The 17,402-nt window shown below is 51.8% G+C and overlaps 1 protein-coding gene across 4 annotated transcripts in view; it reads right to left on the bottom strand.

Annotated features, from left to right (window-relative positions):
* The window catches only part of MYH14 (myosin heavy chain 14), a 78,350-nt gene that overhangs the window by 22,941 nt on the left and 38,007 nt on the right, over window positions 1-17,402 (bottom strand). For all 4 annotated transcript variants that reach the window (XM_018062842.1, XM_018062841.1, XM_018062839.1 and 1 more), the window contains 10 exons: window positions 13,757-13,944; window positions 11,195-11,316; window positions 9,023-9,092; window positions 8,728-8,888; window positions 7,190-7,298; window positions 5,997-6,128; window positions 4,949-5,155; window positions 3,398-3,535; window positions 1,099-1,222; window positions 365-536 (listed from right to left, as the gene is read on the bottom strand). In XM_018062842.1, coding sequence (XP_017918331.1) covers window positions 365-536; window positions 1,099-1,222; window positions 3,398-3,535; window positions 4,949-5,155; window positions 5,997-6,128; window positions 7,190-7,298; window positions 8,728-8,888; window positions 9,023-9,092; window positions 11,195-11,316; window positions 13,757-13,944 — 1,423 coding nt within the window. The remainder of the gene's footprint in view (window positions 1-364; window positions 537-1,098; window positions 1,223-3,397; window positions 3,536-4,948; window positions 5,156-5,996; window positions 6,129-7,189; window positions 7,299-8,727; window positions 8,889-9,022; window positions 9,093-11,194; window positions 11,317-13,756; window positions 13,945-17,402) is intronic.

Raw genomic sequence — 17,402 nt, 5'->3', positions numbered from 1 at the left:
ACACAGAAAGCGCTCAATAATTGTGAATGCCTGGCATTATGATGATTATGACTCCTAAGACGGCCAGATCACTTATCCAATCACAGCGGATTCTGAGTTGTTCAGCTTTGAGAGGCTGGGGAGAGGATGGGGGGTTGAAGAAGAAAAAAGCATTTTCTGGCCTCAGCGCAAGAAACTGTTAAGTTACTAGACACGCAGGGCTCGCTTTCAGTTTTCCCTTAACCAGACGGGCTTGGAACTCTGGCTGTGTCCATTTTACAGAAGGGTACACGGAGGCTCTGTGGGTTAGCAGGTCTCAGCGGGGCGCCTCCATCGCCGCTAGGCGGCGCCCTCGTGCCGCGCGCCCCGCCGGTCCACCCCGCACCTGGCCAAGGCGGCCTGCAGCTCCTCCTCCTTGCGGCCCAGCTGGGCGCGCAGCTCCTCCGCCCGCTGCTGCTGTTCCGCCATCTGCTCCTGCAGCTCCGAGCCCTCCACGTCCAGCCGCCGCTTCAGCTTCTCCAGTTCCTGGCGGCTCTTCTCCTCCTTCCGGAGGCGGTCTGGAGGGGGGAGGGGGGCGGGCCACGCATGACGGAGCCAGACCCACACCCCCAGGGACACCCCCAGCCCCCTCGCCCCAGTCATCAAGCTGAGCTCAGCCTCTCTTTCCACCCCTCCCCATCTTTCCCAGCTTCCCCACCCCTGGGAGAGCCCACTGGCCCCGATCCGCAGCAGACCCCAGAGGCCGTCCTCCCCTCTCGCCCTGGCCCCTGCCGGCTGGCCAGCTCGCTCTGCCCTGTCCTCTTCTCCCTGCCTCCCCAGCCTCCTCCTCTGTTCCCTCTCTTCTGTTTCTGCTTCTGAGTCCTCAGCAAGGGACACAGCGAGAAAAAAAAAGTGTCTGAAACAGTTAATGGGACCATCAGCTAGAGTCACCCAAAATACCAAGGAGAGAGGAAGAGAACTAGGTTGGGAAGGAGGACACACGAGTCCCCAGCCTTCTTTCCTGCCCCCATTTAGCAGATATGACCACTGAGGCCCCACAGCACATGCGGGCTGTCCCCCCACCCCACCCTCGCCCCTGCTGGAGCGTGCATAGGCCCCCGCTGGGGGGCGGGAGCTCACCCTCCATGTCCGCAATGGTGGCCTCATATTTGAGTCGAAGCTTATTGAGGCTCTTGACTTTCTCCTCCTCCTCCGCTGCCTGGGATGAGAACTCGGACAGCCGCTCCTCCAGCAGCTTCCGCTCCTGAGCACAGTGGGAGGTGGGGGTGGGAGTCAGGGGCTCGCAGCTCATCTTGGCTGTCATTCCCATCTGTTTCTGCTCACCTTCCTTCCCTGACCCTTCCGGCTCCCACCCCTTCCCTCCTTTCCCATTCCCTAGTGTCTATGAACCCATCACTCCCCCATCAGACTGTTAACTGCATCAGTCAGTCAGTTCAGTCGCTCAGTCGTGCCCGACTCTTTGCGACCCCATGAATCGCAGCATGCCAGGCCTCCCTGTCCATCACTAACTCCCAGAGTTCACTCAGACTCATGTCCATCGAGTCCGTGATGCCATCCATCCATCTCCTCCTCTGTCATCCCCTTCTCCTCCTGTCCCCAATCCCTCCCAGCATCAGAGTCTTTTCCAATGAGTCAACTCTTTGCATGAGGTGGCCAAAGTACTGGAGTTTCAGCTTTAGCATCATTCCCTCCAAAGGAATCCCAGGGCTGATCTCCTTCAGAATGGACTGGTTGGATCTCCTTGTAGTCCAAGGGACTCTCAAGAGTCTTCTCCAGCACCACAGTTGACTGCATAGACTCCCACCATTGGAAGGATACCCCTATTCATTAACCCGACGGTCCTCGGATGGATGCTCATGTTGATTCGCATCACCTGCTATTATAAACAGCACCGCACTGAACATCCTTGCACTTCAGCCGCATGCACGGGTGAGCTCTGGAGCCTCGTCACTACTCCAGGTCTGATTCACAGACCAGCGGCATCAGCACCAAATGGGAGCTTGTTAGGAATGGAATCTCGCCCCCCTCCCCCAGACCTGCCAAGTCAGAATCTGCACTCCGACAAGTTCTCCCTGTGAGTCTTGGGCACATGGGAGTTTGAGAAGCACCGGCCTGGACCAGCACTTTTTTCTTTTCTGTCTTTTTATTATTTTTTACTTATTTTCATTATTTGTTTATGTATTTTTTTTTGAGCAGCATTTTTTATACTGTGAGTGGTTTTGGAAGTCTAGGCAGTGGGTTGGCACTCCCTTAAAAAGGAAGATATAGAACAGAGTAGCAGAGAAGAGCCATTGCATCCAAGGAATGTTCCAGAAGACTCCTGAGCATCGTTGAGCTCTCAGCTCTCAACTCAGGCACCACTGCCTCCGGGAAGCCTGTCCTGACCACGCCTAGGTCAGGCCATCCCCTTCTACAGTTTTCTGTTCTTTTCTGACAGTTTATAATTAGTTCACAATGTATGATTATGTTGATTTCCTGGAGTGACTCAGCTAGCATCCCCCTTGCCCACACCCTTGTGAGGACAGAAACGTTTTTCTAGTTAGTTAAATGCCATATCCCCTGTGCCTAGCCCAGGGGTTTAACCCTGAGCAGGTTAAAGATGGTGGCAGACTCTTCACCACATGCCCAGCCACAGGCAGAGTCCAATTTTCCACCCCTTGAATCTAGACTGAGTCTGCTTTAAGCTCAGTGCAAATTACAGCCTGCAGGCCAAACCTGGCCCACTGCTTGTGTTTATAAATAAAGTTTTATTGAGATGCAGCCACGCCCATTTGACACAGGCCATCTGTGGCTGCTTTCACATTACAACAGCAGAATTGAGTGGTTGGCACAGAAACAGAGCGGCCTGCTGAGCCCTGAATGTTTACTATCTGGCCTTTTAGAGAAAACCTTTGCCAACCCCTGATGTATAGAGTTCAGAGAAAGTGATGTCAGTTCCAGGCTTAAGCCTTTAAGAGGCCTGGTTGCTTCTGCTTCTTTTCTGGCAGTCCTGAGCTGCCAGGTGAGAAACCCAGGCTTTCCTGTGAGCAGAGAGGCCACATGAAGGAGCACGCAGATACCACCTTCCAGCCCCTGCCATCATGTCACGGCAACTCTCTAAGGGGACCATAGCCCCGTGGACCCACAGAACAGTGGGATGTAATGAAATGGGGGCTGTTTTTAGCAATGAGGCTTTGGGGTGTCTGATGACACAGAGATAAAGAATGACTCATAATAGCTGCTCAGTAAACACTGGCTGGAGTGAAGCTGTGACAGAGAGGCTAGGAGATGGGAAAAGTTCAGGGAGACACAGCCAAGATGGAGAGTCCAAAGACTCCTAGAGGTGGGGCATGCTGGGGGTGGGTGGGCGATGCAGAGAGGGAGCCAGCCCACCCGTGGGCCCACACCCTCCACCCTTGGGGGCTCACCGGCCACCGACCTTGCTCAGCTTGGCGTTCTGATCTTCCAAGAGTAACAGATCTTCCCCCAATTTTTTCAGCTTTGCCTCCGTTGTCACCTTCTCCAGCTGCAGCTTCTGCCGGGCCCCTTCCTCAGCCTCGAGGTGAGTCTCCAGCTCCTGGAGTGTGGAGGAGGTGAGGTGAGGACCCAGGGGCTGGGGACTGGGGTGTGATGGGATGGATAGGGGTGGTGGGGATGGCTCATAGACCCCTGGGGCTTGTGGCTCAGACAGGTCCACACTCTGGGCGGGGCTGGGAAGGACCCAACCATTACTTTCATTCATTGGCTCAATGAACATTGATTGAGTGCCTGGCAGGGGGGGCTGGGCACTGTTGGAGACATTGAACCTGGTGCCCAGCATACAATATCTATGTACTACCTACACTGTCTGTATAGATATCTATATACAATATCTCCCCAGGATACAGATATTATATCCTGGGGACCAGACAGGGTATCTGCTTATCCCTATGTCATGCACTTCAATTACCTGCTAGTCCTTGGAATTATTTAAACAAAGCAACTGGGACTTCCCTGGTGGTCCAATGGTTAGGACGCCTCACTTCCAATGCTGAGGCATGAGTGTGGGGCATGGGGGTGGGGTCCCTGGCCAGAGAACTAAGATCATGCATGCCATGTGGTGCAGCCCAAAAATAAACTAATTAATTAAATAAACAAACCAATCACATCTTCCTGCAGGAACCTGGGTCACCTCGTTCTCTTGTTACTACTGAGCCTGCCTCGCACAGCAGCAGCTGGTTCACCGCTTTCCTGAGCGCAACCCCACTGTGACTCTCTGTGTCATAGTGTCCGCCTCCCTCAGGCTGTGAGTATTTGCGACCAGTAACTTGCTTTCTAGCACATCTGTCCAGGATCAGGTGTGCTGTGTTAGGCCATCTCCATAACCGTAGGGCAGGGCTCTCCCTCTCCAATGGGGTCAAGAGGCGGTGACTGAAATGCTACTGAGTTCTCAAAATGTGACCAGTCTGACTGAGGAGCTGAATTTTCAATTTAACTCAACTTCTCTTAAATTGAAAACCAGTCACTCAATTAATTATTGGGAAGCTTTGAAGTATGTTTGGACCAAGTTGGGGATGTGAATCTACTTGTTTCCACTGAAGAAGTTATGAAGCACAAATGCCGATGAAGTCCTGCCAGTGAGAATTTACCATCTGAACTGAGATGTGCCTTAAGTGTAGAACACATCTGTGGATTTTGAAGGGGAACCACGGGAGGGCAGCCAGCCTGGGAATGCAGCAGCACAGAGGCAAATGGAGCCAGGGGATGGAGAGAGGCAGAGTACTGAGGCTATTGCTTGAGCACCTGGATCCAGCCATGCCTGAAGCTTACACATTCTAGAGTCTCCCGTTATTTGAAACGAACAAACAAAAGTAGTCTCTTTGCTTCAGCCACTTTGAACTGAGACTTGTTTTTAAGAGGCAGCGTTTGCTGAAGCAGAGGTGGGCGGGGTCAACAGAAGGGGTGGGGGGAGGTGGCCTCTGCAGGCAGGCAGGGGGTGGGGTGGGCAGACCTGTATGTGTTGCTGCAGCCTCTTCTTCTCGGTTTGCAGCTGGCGACTGCACTCCTCCTCCTCGCCCACGCGGGCCTCCAGCTCGGACACCACCAGCTCAAGCTCCTGCTTCCGGGCTGCCAGCCGGCCCCGGGTCTCCTCAGCCTCAGCACACAGCTCTGCCTCTGAGCGCAGCTGCTCTGCCAGGCGGGCGCGCTCCTCTTCCAGCTGGGGAGAGGGCGGAGGTGGGGGGTCAGCGGCTGCTAGGCGGTGCTCCCAGGATGGCCCTCCGCGGAGCACCAGGGTCTCCTGCCCCCTGATCTAGTCTGCCCTGGGGGGCTGGGGGGGGGGGCAGGAGGGAGGGATGGAAGACAGTTCCCCAACCTGCCCGTCATCTCAGGATGAGCCCCAGTCACCGAGTCAGCCCGCTGGGTTCCGCCCTCTTCCTCACTTCCCTATAGTCCGTCAGTCCCCCTCCATCCCTCCTGCCCTGCCCCCCCACTCTGCCCACAGAACCCTAACTGGATCAGGTTTCATCCTCTCCCAGCGGACTCTTCCCGGCCTCCCAGCCTCCAGCTTCTCCATCTCCAGTCCATCCTCCAGAGAAATGGCCTCTGGAGGACTTTCTGTCAGCTCACATTGCATTTACTACTCCCACGCCTAGAAATTCAACCAAAGGAAATAACTCCGAAAAAGCAAACAGAAAAAGTGAACGAGAAGGGCTTTGCCTCGGCGTTATTTTAAGATACCAGAAATACTGGCAACAGTGGAGGGCTCACCGCCTGCGGACGGTGGCCCCGCCACGAAACTGGGCTCCTGCCCTGCCCCCGTGCTGGCCCAGCTACCCGAGCATCTTGTCTCAGCAGCACCAGCCCCACTCCCACCAGATACGTCGGCCTCATCCCCAGGACCCTGCTCCCTGCATCTCACTGCTCACCACACCACAGTTTCCGCCCCCATTCCGCCCCCAGCGAAACTTTATTCCTGCCGCGGGCTCCGTCGGAAGCCCCGCCCACCACCACCAGTCCCGCCCACCGCCCCACCCCCGCACGATGGCCCCGCCCCTTACCTGCGCCACCCGGCCCTGGAGCTCGCCCACCTCGCGGGCGCTCTGCTGCTGCAGCTCCTGCACTTTCTGTAGTTCCTGAGCCCGCGCCTGCAGCACCTCATCCTGCCGCGTTACCTGCAGCAGCGGCTTCACCTGTGGGGACAGGAGGGGGTGTGGATGCCTGGCTCCCACCGTGGGAGGCCACTGGGCTCGGAAGCTAACAGCTCACGCTCTGAGGAGAGCCCCATTCCTGGGTTCCCATGCCAGCTCCTCCACTACTGGCTGTTACCTCATCTATAAAAGTGGGATGAGAAGGGCTTCCCGGGCGGTCCAGTGGTTAAGACTCAGCCTTGCAATGCAGAGGGCACAGGTTCGATCCCCTGGTCAGGGAACTAAGATCCCACACGCCCGCTGGTTTGGCCACAAATTTAAAAAAAGAAGAAAAAGACTCCGGGCTTTCAATGAAGGGGGTTTAGGTTGGATTCCTGGTCGGGGAACTAAGATCCTACATGTCCTTCACTGGGGCCAACAAAAAACAAACAAACAAAAAATGGGAATAATAGCAGCCCCTGTTTCACAGGGTTTTCAGAATGCATGAATGACTTCATATTTACCAAGAGTCTAGAACAGTCCAGGGTACATGACAAGCAGCACTAAGTGTCCCGTTGTGCTACAGGATCGCTTTGCCTACAGCAGCCACTGGCCACTCACAGTGTGCCTCAAAGTTCTTCGTCCAAGTCCATGGTGGACTTTACCACTGTGTGATTCTGGCTGGCGAGACAGGCCAGCCCCACCCACACCTGAAGAACCCAAGTGGAAGTTTGGACTATGCCCCATGCGCCTTTTACCTTTCCCAACTTTAATGTCCATCCTTTCACTGTAATAAACTGTAACCACGAGTGTAACAGCTTTTCTAAGTTCTCTGAGTCCTTCCAGTGAATCACTGAATTCTAGGGGATCTTAGGGACACCCATCTCAACCCTAGACCTAGCTGCACCTAAAGCTATCCCGAAGCTATTACCCATGCTGGTTGGAGTCGGATTTTCTGTCACTTGTTAACTGAAGAATCCCAAGGAACAAGAGTTGGGCTGACTGGTCCCATTTTGCAAGTGCAGAAAACTGAGTCCCAAACCAAGGACGTCACTTGCCCAAGCAGACCTGGCCCCAAGGACCTGTCTCCTTGCCACTGGGGTCACCCCTCCAGGTGCCCTCACCTTGATGAAGAGCCGCCACCACTGCCAGTGTCTCAGCTTGAGGTAAGCCGCACAGTTCCGCTGCATCACCCTCAGGGCGCTCTGCTGCTGCTGCCGCTTCTGGAAGGCCCTGGGTGGGGAGACAGGCAGGTGGGAGAAGGAGACACGGCCCCTCCAGGCCCTATCTCCTTGCTGCTGCTGCTGCTGCTAAGTCGCTTCAGTCGTGTCCGACTCTGTGCGAACACATAGACGGCAGCCCACCAGGCTCTGCTGTCCCTGGGATTCTCCAGGCAAGAACACTGGATTGGGTTGCCATTTCCTTCTCCAATGCATGAAAGGGAAAAGTGAAAGTGAAAGCGAAGTCACTCAGTTGTGTCTGACTCTTAGCGACCCCATGGACTAGAGCCTACGAGGCTCCTCCATCCATGGGATTTTCCAGGCAAGAGTGCTGGAGTGGGGTGCCATTGCCTTCTCCACCTGTCCCCTTAGCAACCATTATTAAATGCCTACTGGGCTTCCCAGGTGGTGCTAGCGGTAAAGAACCCGCCTGCTAATGCAGGAGATGAAAGAGGCTTGAGTTTCATCCCTGGGCTGGGAAGATTCCAACCCACTCCAGTATTCTTGCCTGGAGAATCCCATGGACAGAGGAGCCTGGTGGGCTACATTCCATGGGGTCACAAGAGTCAGACATGACAAGCAACGTAGCTGCACCAGCCATGTGCGAGCATTGTTCTATTGTCGGTAAATCTTGTTGTGTGCAGTCCATCAGTCTTTCTGCCCTTGACTCTGCCCCTGCCTCAGCTCCAGTTCAGATCTCATTTTCTACCCCACCAGACACCCCAGCTTCCTTCCCAGCCTCCAACTCATCCCTGACATGCTTCCAGAGAGGTCTTTCTATGCCCACAGCTGACCTGGCCCTCTGCTGCTCCCCACTGCCCCTGGACACAGTCCCTGCCCCTCAGCCTGGTGTCTGGGGAGTCCTTTATTCTCTGATCCTTCCTCTGGGCCAGTTCCCAGGGAGAAGGGGACTTTGCTGAAAACTCCCCGCCTTCCCTCTCGCTGTAGCTGTACGATCCCCACTGAAGCACATCTCACCCTGGACTGTAACACTTTGTGCTGGTGTATGTCTCCCCCTCCAACTGGAGTCCCTCGAGGTACCGGCCACTAGGGTGACCACCTCAACCTGGTTTGCCTGGGGCTTCCTCTGTTTTAGCACAAAGACCATGCATCCCAGGAAACCTCCAGTCCCAGGCAAACTGGGATGGTTGGTCACCCTATGGCTGAACTGAACACTTCTCTGTGGTCCTAACATCACTCAGGAGCCTCAGGGGCTGTAGAACCAAGAAGCCTGGGCATCTAGTAGCTCCATCCTTTTGTGTCTCGGCCCTTCTACCATCTCAGAGGTCTGCCATCTGGAGCCAGCTGGTCAATACCTTCCTGCATCACCTCTGGGGACATCTGGTCAACCCCTCCCTGAACCAACTTCTGGGGACATCTGATCAACCCTCCTTGAACCAGTCTTGGCCAATGTGACCCCAAGAGATAGTATGAAGCCCTACTTGCGAGCCAGGTATCCCCGGGCAGCTGCCTGGAAGGACACGATGATATCTGTGACCTTCAAGTCCCGCTCTTCTTCTAGCTGGGCCAGAACGCCTGCCCGGAAGAAGATCTTGCTTTGTCCCACGCGGTAGAGGTTGGGGTCCAATTCTAGGGCCTGAATCTGGGGGGGTGGGGGAAGGGTTGTGAGGCGGAGGGGCGAGGAGAGGGGAGGTTTCCAGCTCAACCTTCTCCACCCCTTGAGACCATGCACACACACACACACACACACATACACGCACTCCACCTCTCACTCACCATCTTCTCACAGGCCTGCTTCCCATCCATAAAGCCCTTGGGGATGGCATTGGGCGTCAGGATCTCATACCTGCAATGGGGGGAGAGGGGTGGGGTAGGGTGAAGAGTAACAGCAAACTGTCACCATGGCCAGGCACTGGGCTCAGAGGGACAAATAGCAATAATAACAATGGCAATAGGAACAGTAAGAGAAAGAAATATTCAAATATCACTGAGGGTTGCTCACCAGGCTGAGAGCATTGATATCACCACCAAAAGCAATGTCATCAATAAAAGCTCTCCTCCTGGGACACAGCACATGCTGATAACAAGTGTTTAATTACAAGAACACCATAGGTAACTGGGGCTTCCCAGGTGGCGCTTGTGGTAAAGAACTCCCCTGCCAATGCAAGAGACTAAGAGACATGGTTGTGATCCCTGGGTCGGGAAGATCCCCTGGAGGAGGGCATGGCAACCCACTCCATTATTCCTGCCTGCAGAATCCCATGGACAGAGGAGCCTGTGGGCTATAGTCTACGGGGCTGCAAAGAGTTGGATGCAACTGAAGTGACTTAGCACGCATGCATGCGTGCATAGGTCATTGAGATGTAAAAAAAGGTGTGTCTCAGAAGTGGGAGAATAATAACAAATGGGGGCTGATGTTTTTGAACTTATTATGTGTCAGGTCCTGAGTTAAGTGCCTTACAGCTGTTTCTTTCACATTTCTCTGTGCAAATCCAAATTTGAAAAGTACATTTCATTAAACACAGATGTGTCCATCCTCAGCGCCTTTCGCCTGCTGTGCCCGCTCCCTGGATCATGACATTTCATTAAAAATATGGATACGATATATACAACATATACATACACATATATATCATATGCATGATATATTGATGTCATATATTAATATGCCCTATTTTTAAACTGGTGATTGGGAAATGTGTGTGTGTGTGTGTATATATCTGCGTGTATTAGAATTTCTCAGGCACCAAGGATCTTGTTAAAATGCAGATCCTAATTCAGTAAGTCTGGGGAGGGGCCCCCAAATATGCCTGTCCAATAAGCTGCTGGGTGATACTGATACTGCTGATCCAGGGCCACACTTTGAGTTGGAAATTGCAGACATGAGCCGTCCAATGTAATGCGATTGGCCACATGCAACTACGAAGAGCCCTGGAAAGATGGCTGGGGCAATTGGGGACCAGGATTTGTAATTGTATTCCATTTTAATTAAATGAAACTTCAATTTAAAAACCGAAGCAGTGCAAATATGTTTCTTTTCAACACAATTTCATTGTCTTAATAGGAGTAATTTCCCTTTGACCACTGGAAATTTTTGTGTCCAAGCTGAGATGTGCTATGGGTGGAAGACATGCACTGAACTTCAAAGATTCAGTAAGAAACAAAAGAATGCCCAGTGTCTCACTACTAAATTTTTATACTGACTACATGTTGCATGGGTGCTAGTCGTGTCCGACTCCTGTGACCCCACGGACTGTAGCCTGCCAGGCTCCTCTGTCCATGGAATTTACCAGGCCAGAATACAGGAGTGGGTTGCCATTTCTTTCTCCAAATTACATGTCAAAATATACATCTAATATCTTGGTTGTATTGGGTTACATTAACTCTGTTATCATTAATTCCCCGTTTCTTTTTACTTTTAAAAATACGGCTAATAGGAAAATTTTAAATTATATATAGGGCTCTCATTCTCTAGCCAATGATTCTGCTACATACAGCCTGTGTGAAGCATAACTTTTGTTTTAATATTTACCGTATATATACATGCACATAAATATCATATACATAATATATTAATATCAAATATTAAAGTGCCATAGTTTTTATTGGTGATTGAGAAACGTGTGTATCAGAGTTTCTCAATCACTAGGGATCTTATATGTTGATATTTTCTGTTCTCTTGCTCGACTGCATTTTTATAAGAAACGCTTGTTGCGATAACCGATTGCAACGTAGCGTTCTATGCCCTTTCTCTTGGGCAGCCCACTGAAGACGTTGCCCTGAGCTGAGACTTAGCAACCAAAAGAACTCGCCCAGAGGCCCCGCCCCTCCCCTCGCGCCGAGGCCACACCCCCGCCCCGCCCAGAAGTAGCGGCGGGGGAGAGGGGAGCTTTGAATGCAGAGGCGGTGGCTTCCAAATCTGGCCCCACCCCACCCCATGCCGCTCACCGCTGCCGGAACTCCTGGAAGAGGATGCGGTTGGGAAAGCCCTGGCGACAGATGCGGATGCCCTCCAGAACGCCGTTACAGCGCAGCTGGTCCAGCACCAGCCGGGGGTCCAGCTTCCCCGCCTGCGGAGAGCAGTGACAGACACGCGAGGTCAGCGGCCACCACACGGGGGCGCCACTTACCGGCCGGCAGCCGGCAGGGGAACGCAGGTGGATGGCAGTTTGGGCAGGTGGAAAACGGTAGGCAATTTCATCTGGTTCAACCTATAAGTGTGGGCTTCCCAGGTGGCCCTAGTGGTAAAGAACCCGCTTGCCAGTACAGGCAGATGGAACAGACGCGGCTTTGCTCCTTGGGTCGGGAAGATCCCCTGGAGAAGGAAATGGCAACCCATTCCAGCCTTCTTGTCTAGAGAACCCCATGGAGTCAGCCTGGCAGGCTACATACAGTCCGTGGGGTCGCAAGAGTCGGACACTGTCCACTGCAAGAGACTGACAGTAAGTGAGGTCAAGACGTCACTGCTGCTGCTGCTGCTGCTAAGTCGCTTCAGTCGTGTCTGACTCTGTGTCACCCCATAGACGGCAGCCCACCACAGCAGCCCACCAGGCTCCTCTGTCCCTGGGATTCTCCAGGCAAGAATACTGGAGTGGGTTGCCATTTCCTTCTCCAATGCATGCACGCATGTCGCTTCAGTCGTGTCCGACTCTGTGTGACCCCATGGACAGCAGCCCACCAGGCTCCTCTGTCCATGGGATTCTCTAGGCAAGAATACAGGAGTGGGTTGCCATTTCCTTCTCCGCAAGACATCACTGATAAACGGCAAAAGTAAATGATTAACGGCGTTGCGTGGCAAAGAACAGAGTAGAGGGAAAGGAGTGCAGGAAGGCTGAATTTGCATAGCATAGTCTAGGAAGGCGAACAAAGCACAGACGTTACTATTTTTGGTAGTTAACTTTCAAGGACTTCCCTGTTGCTCCAGTGGCTGAGACTCTGGGCTCCCAAAGCAGGGGGGCATAGTCTGATCACTGGCGGCAGAACTAGATCCCATATGCTGTCCCTAAGACCCAGTGCACCCGAATAAATATATAAATATTGTTGCTGTTGTTCAGTTGCCAAGTCGAGTCCGACTCCTTTGTGACCCTATGGACTGTAGCCCCCCAGGCTCCTCTGTCCGTGGGATTTCCCAGCAAGAATACTGGAGTGGGTTGCTATTTCCTTCTCCAGGGGATCTTCCTGACTCAGGGATGGAACCCTCATCTCCTGCATTGGCAGGCAGATTCTTTACCACTGAGGCACCAAGGAAACCCAGGAGGTGTTCACCTCCTCCAGGGAGCCCTCCCTGATTTCACTGTATCCCTACTACCTGGCACTTGGTAAAAAGCTAAACACTACAGAAATTACGCATTCTAAAAGACAACTCTTGCCTTGCCCAGGCCCCGAGAGCAATCAACACAATAACCAGTTTTTTTATGGAACCTCTAGATCAGTTGTTCTCAACGTCAGCTATACACTGGAATCTCCCTGGAGTGACACCTTGATACCATTGAGCACACCAAACACTCACATCTTAAACTCCAAGCACCATTTTCCACTTAAAAGGACCAGGGCTCTATGGAGAAGTGGCTGAGTCTATGTATGCCATATTTCATCAAATATAAGGCACCCTCAATTATAAAACACATTGTTATTTTATATACCACCAAGAAAGAAAAACTCCTGTCAGTTACATCCTGACAGGTCATTGATTGTTAAGCCACTTTCCAACTTCAGAGGGGGCTTCCCAGGTGCCACAGTGGTAAAGAATCCACTTGCCAGTGCAGGAAATGCAAGAGATGTGGGTCTGATCCCTGGGTTGGGAAGATCCCCTGGAGTAGGAAATGGCAACCCACCGCAGAATTCTTGCCTGGAGAATCCCATGGACAGAGGAGCCAGGCGGGCTACAGTCCCTACGGTCGCAAAGAGTTAGAAACAAGAGAGCAACTAACACACAGACAGTATTCACAGAGAAGGGAGACACACATGCAGAGCCACCTCCCCAGTAACTGCAGCTCCTACTTCCTGAGGACAGTATAAGCCCCAAGCGCCTAATTTTGTAGTTTCATCTTCTGTTATGTTGACCCTTCTCTACAGGGTCTATACTCTGATTTTCCCAACTAGAAAATGTTACTGATGGCCTGGGAGGCCAGGCATGGTCTCCCTACACCTCCCCAGCTCCAGCGGCCTTTTTTCTATCCCTTGCACATTTCATATTCCAACCAGCTCTCTGCTTGAAATACCACTTAGCCTTCCAAGTTCAGACCTCACCTCTTCCGGGGAGCCCTCCTTGATTTCACTGTATCCCTACCACCTGGCATTTAGTAGGTGCTCGATAAAATGTAAGCCCCATGAATGAATGAATTTTCCTAACAGGGCCATGAGCCTGGGAGGGAAAGCAACGTACTCAAGGTCACACAGACAGACAGTCAGAAGTGAGCCTGGGACCAGACATAGCTCCAACTAAATTCAGTGACTGGGACTTTTCCTCCCCCCAGAGCCGACTTCCCTCCCCGGGGCCGGGTGGCTCACCCTCTTCTCATGGTTGGGGATGATGCAGCGGACGAAGCTGGGGTTGGTGTTGCTGAGTGTGGCCATGAGGCGGCTCAGGGACTCTTTGTAGAGCTGTCCCACCGTCCGGAACATGCCCCGGCGCGGGCGGCCACCAGGCGGGCCATCCCCAAGGCTGCTCACTTGCTCCAGCCCCACGATGCCCTCCACTGTGGGAGAAAGGATAAAGTCAGGGGTCAGTTTAAGGGGACTGAGTTGGCCAAAGTCAAGGATCTCATTATTTATAAGACCTGATACTTTACATATGAGCCATCTCTCATAGCCCAGCAAGGCAGGTATTATCAGCCCATTGGGCTGATGAGCAAACTGAGGCTCAGAAAGCTGGACAACTGTGCCCAAGGCCATACAACTTAGCATCTGAAGACCCAGGATCTGAACCAAAGTGGTGTGAATCCTCTCAAACCCTGACCCTTCTTCTCCATTTTCCTTATCAGCAAATGATGATGATAGCAAATGCTTCCTTAGCACTGATTCTCTGCCTGGCTCTGCTCAAAGCACTTGACATACGTCGGCTTATTTATAAGCCTGTAAGAGTCATCCCCATTTTACAGAGGAGGAAACTGAAGCACAGAGAAGGAAAAGGGTGATAACCACAGGTGCATATTTAGGAACTTAAAACAGCCTCATGTTAAAAATGCAGTGAAATGTGGCTTTGAAATAAGGTAATATTTAAAATAAGGCCAAAAATAAAAAAGAAATTTTAAAAAAGAAAAGAAAAAACAAATAACACCAACTACCTCCACAGTCACCATTTTCCCAGAAAGGCCTGATGGTAACTTTGTCTTAAAAAAAAAATGTATATTATTTATTTATTTGGCTGGCCGGGTCTTATTTGTCACATATGGGATCTAGTTTCCTGACCAGAGATCAAACCCAGGGCCCTTGCATTGGAAGCATGGCGCCTTCGCCACTGGACCACCAGGAAAGTTCTATAACTTTTATTATCTGATGGTGTCACTTCAACTGGTGAGCAATAGCCACTCCTTTGTCACAAATTCAATGTATTAAATCACGTGAGGTTCCAGGACCTGCAGCTGATGGCCTGCAATCCCCAATCGTGAGGGTTATGGAATCAATAGATAATTCTTTCGGAAAGCAGAGCTTGGTGAACAGTGGGGGTTCAGATATGACATTTTTCCTCCCCAGGTCTAAGTCTCCCCACCCCCACCGCCATGCTCCTAGTTATTATCGGAAGGACAGGTGAGAGGGGAGGCTCTGGGTTTGGATCCCAGCTCAGTCCCTTACTGGCTGCGTAACCTCAGGCAGGTGACTTCACCTCTCTGGGCTTCCACGTCCTCATCTATAACAGGATAAGAGCTCTACCACCTGATTGGGTGTCTGGAGGATTCCACGGGTTAATGATAGTAAAAGGGCTCTGCGCAGCGCACAGCACATCTTATATGCTCGGTTAATGCCAGCTGATAGAGCGGTGGCCAAAGATTGGCCTGGGATTTTGTACAATATTACAAAAAACCCCGAATGAACTTAATACTATCATAATTGTTTGTATGTTCACATGCGGTTTAGTTCGAAGAAGGCCTTGGGCTGCAACAAAGAATCTGGAAACTGCTGAGGGAGCCGACAAGAGGGGGGAAAAGAAGAGAGGGAGATCTCTGGATGGAGAGGAAAGGGGATAGACATTCAAAACAGGTTCCCGGTCCAAAGGGCCCACCCTCCTCGTGCAGGAAATCTCACCCGTTGATGCAGAGCAGCACCCACCCCCTGATGGAGAAATGGCAGAGCCGTGCCTCCCTGAAGATCCTGGGGGCGACGGTGGGAAGGAGCCAAGGAAAGGGAACTGCTGCAAGCCCCCGTGTTCTGGGGAGGCGGTGAGGACAGACAGGGGCAGAGGCAGGGAGATGGGGTGGGAGATGCAAGGGGAGTGGCATGAGAGGGCAGAGAAGGTGGCAGGAAGGAGAGAGAAGAGAGGGTTATCAGTCAGCAGCACACAGCAAAGCTGGAGCGGAAACCTGACCTTGGCCATTAACTTTTTTTTTCTTTTGGCCACACTGTGCGGCATGCAGCATCTTAGTTCCCCGACCAGGAATCGAACCTCAGCCCCCTGCATTGGGAGGGCAGAGTCTTAACCACTGGACCATGAACTTTTAAGCCAGGGAGACCGTCCTATTCACATTTATGTTACTAGTGACGGCACCAATGTTGGCTGAAAGGATAAATGTCCTCTGAGAATTTAATGCCCAGGGTTGGAGTGGAGGGAGAAAACCTCTCTCCCTAGAGGTTGAGTCTGTATCTATTTTTATTAGGTATCCCCTTTTTGCCCTGGCTGCCAGGAAGCTCAGGACTAACTTAAGGTTCCCACCCAGCTTGTTGCGTTTGCCTCTCTGAAGAGAGCATGTCTCACAGGTCTCTTCCCCTGAGCTGCCAAGGATGCTGGGTACCCAATGCTGGGCTGTCAGGATGCCAGAAAGCAGAGCCGACTCTGGACTCAGGGCAGCTGTAGTAAAGACTGATGCAGAAATGGCCCCAATTCCCCATCCGACTCTGGGACTGGCAGCTCCTTGAATCTGGGCTGGTCTTAGGACGTGCTTTGTTTGGGAGAACTGTGGAGGAGACAATACTGTGCTGGGTTTCAGACTAGGACACTCAAGAGGCTTCACCACTCCTACTTTGTCTCTTAAAGCCTTTGAGAGCCAAGCACATATGGGGTAGAGCATGTGAGGGGTTAGGGGGAAGCAAGTGGCCATGAGCAGGGCATGAATTTTAAGGAAGTTGAGAGGGGAGATTTTCAGGCTGAAGGAGATGTTTCTCGGCAGAATCTGGTTCTGTGGCATGAGTGTGCATGCTAAGTCTCTCAGTCGTGTCTGACTCTTTGCAACCCCGTGGACTATAGCCCACCTGGCTCCTCTGTCCATGGGACTCTCCAGGCAAGAATACTGGAGTGGGTTGCCATTTAATCCTCCAGGTGATCTTCCTGACCCAGATATCAAGCCTGTGTCTTTTGATGTCTCCTGCATTGGCAGGTGGGTTCTTTACCATCAGCACCACCTGGGAAGTCCTTCTGGTTCTGTTACTGAAACTCAAACACTGCTTTTCAAACCTTCTTGTATAAACGGCATGAGATACTGTCTAAAATCAGCTCACTGCATCAAGACGCCGATGCCATTTTGCTCTGAGCTTGTTTTGGAACGACTCTTTGTGATTGTTTTGTTCTCTTGTCTAATTGCATGGGCTGACATTTCCACTACTATGCTTTTCACTTCAATAAAAGATTACAATTGACAGATTCTGGAAACCTGGAATCAGGGAAAACGGAGATGCTGGTTTTGCTAGTTTTATAAATCATCTCTCAAACTTCCTCTAAGGATCGGAGACAAGCATGGACACAGCTTTTCTATCTGCCTCCTAGGAGTGTCCATCTTAAAAGACTGATGCCCAGACTCACATGGGTCTTGTTGGAGCAGGAAACCAAAACTCTCTCTTGGTTTTTGCTCCTTCCTTCTTCCCTGAATCCCTGAAGGGAAAGCAAAGTCTGAAAGTTGACTAACATGTAAAACATCAATTATCTGAGTTCTCTTGTTATTTATTTTTTTCAGTCAAATCTCTTGATCTTTTTTTTGTTGGGCGGGAGCATATGACATCTACAATT

This window comes from Capra hircus, chromosome 18 (assembly GCF_001704415.2).
Source record: "Capra hircus breed San Clemente chromosome 18, ASM170441v1, whole genome shotgun sequence".
In the NCBI taxonomy this organism is placed as follows: domain Eukaryota; kingdom Metazoa; phylum Chordata; class Mammalia; order Artiodactyla; family Bovidae; genus Capra; species Capra hircus.
Note: the sequence above shows the minus strand (reverse complement) of the source record. Positions and strands in the feature narration are given on the sequence as shown.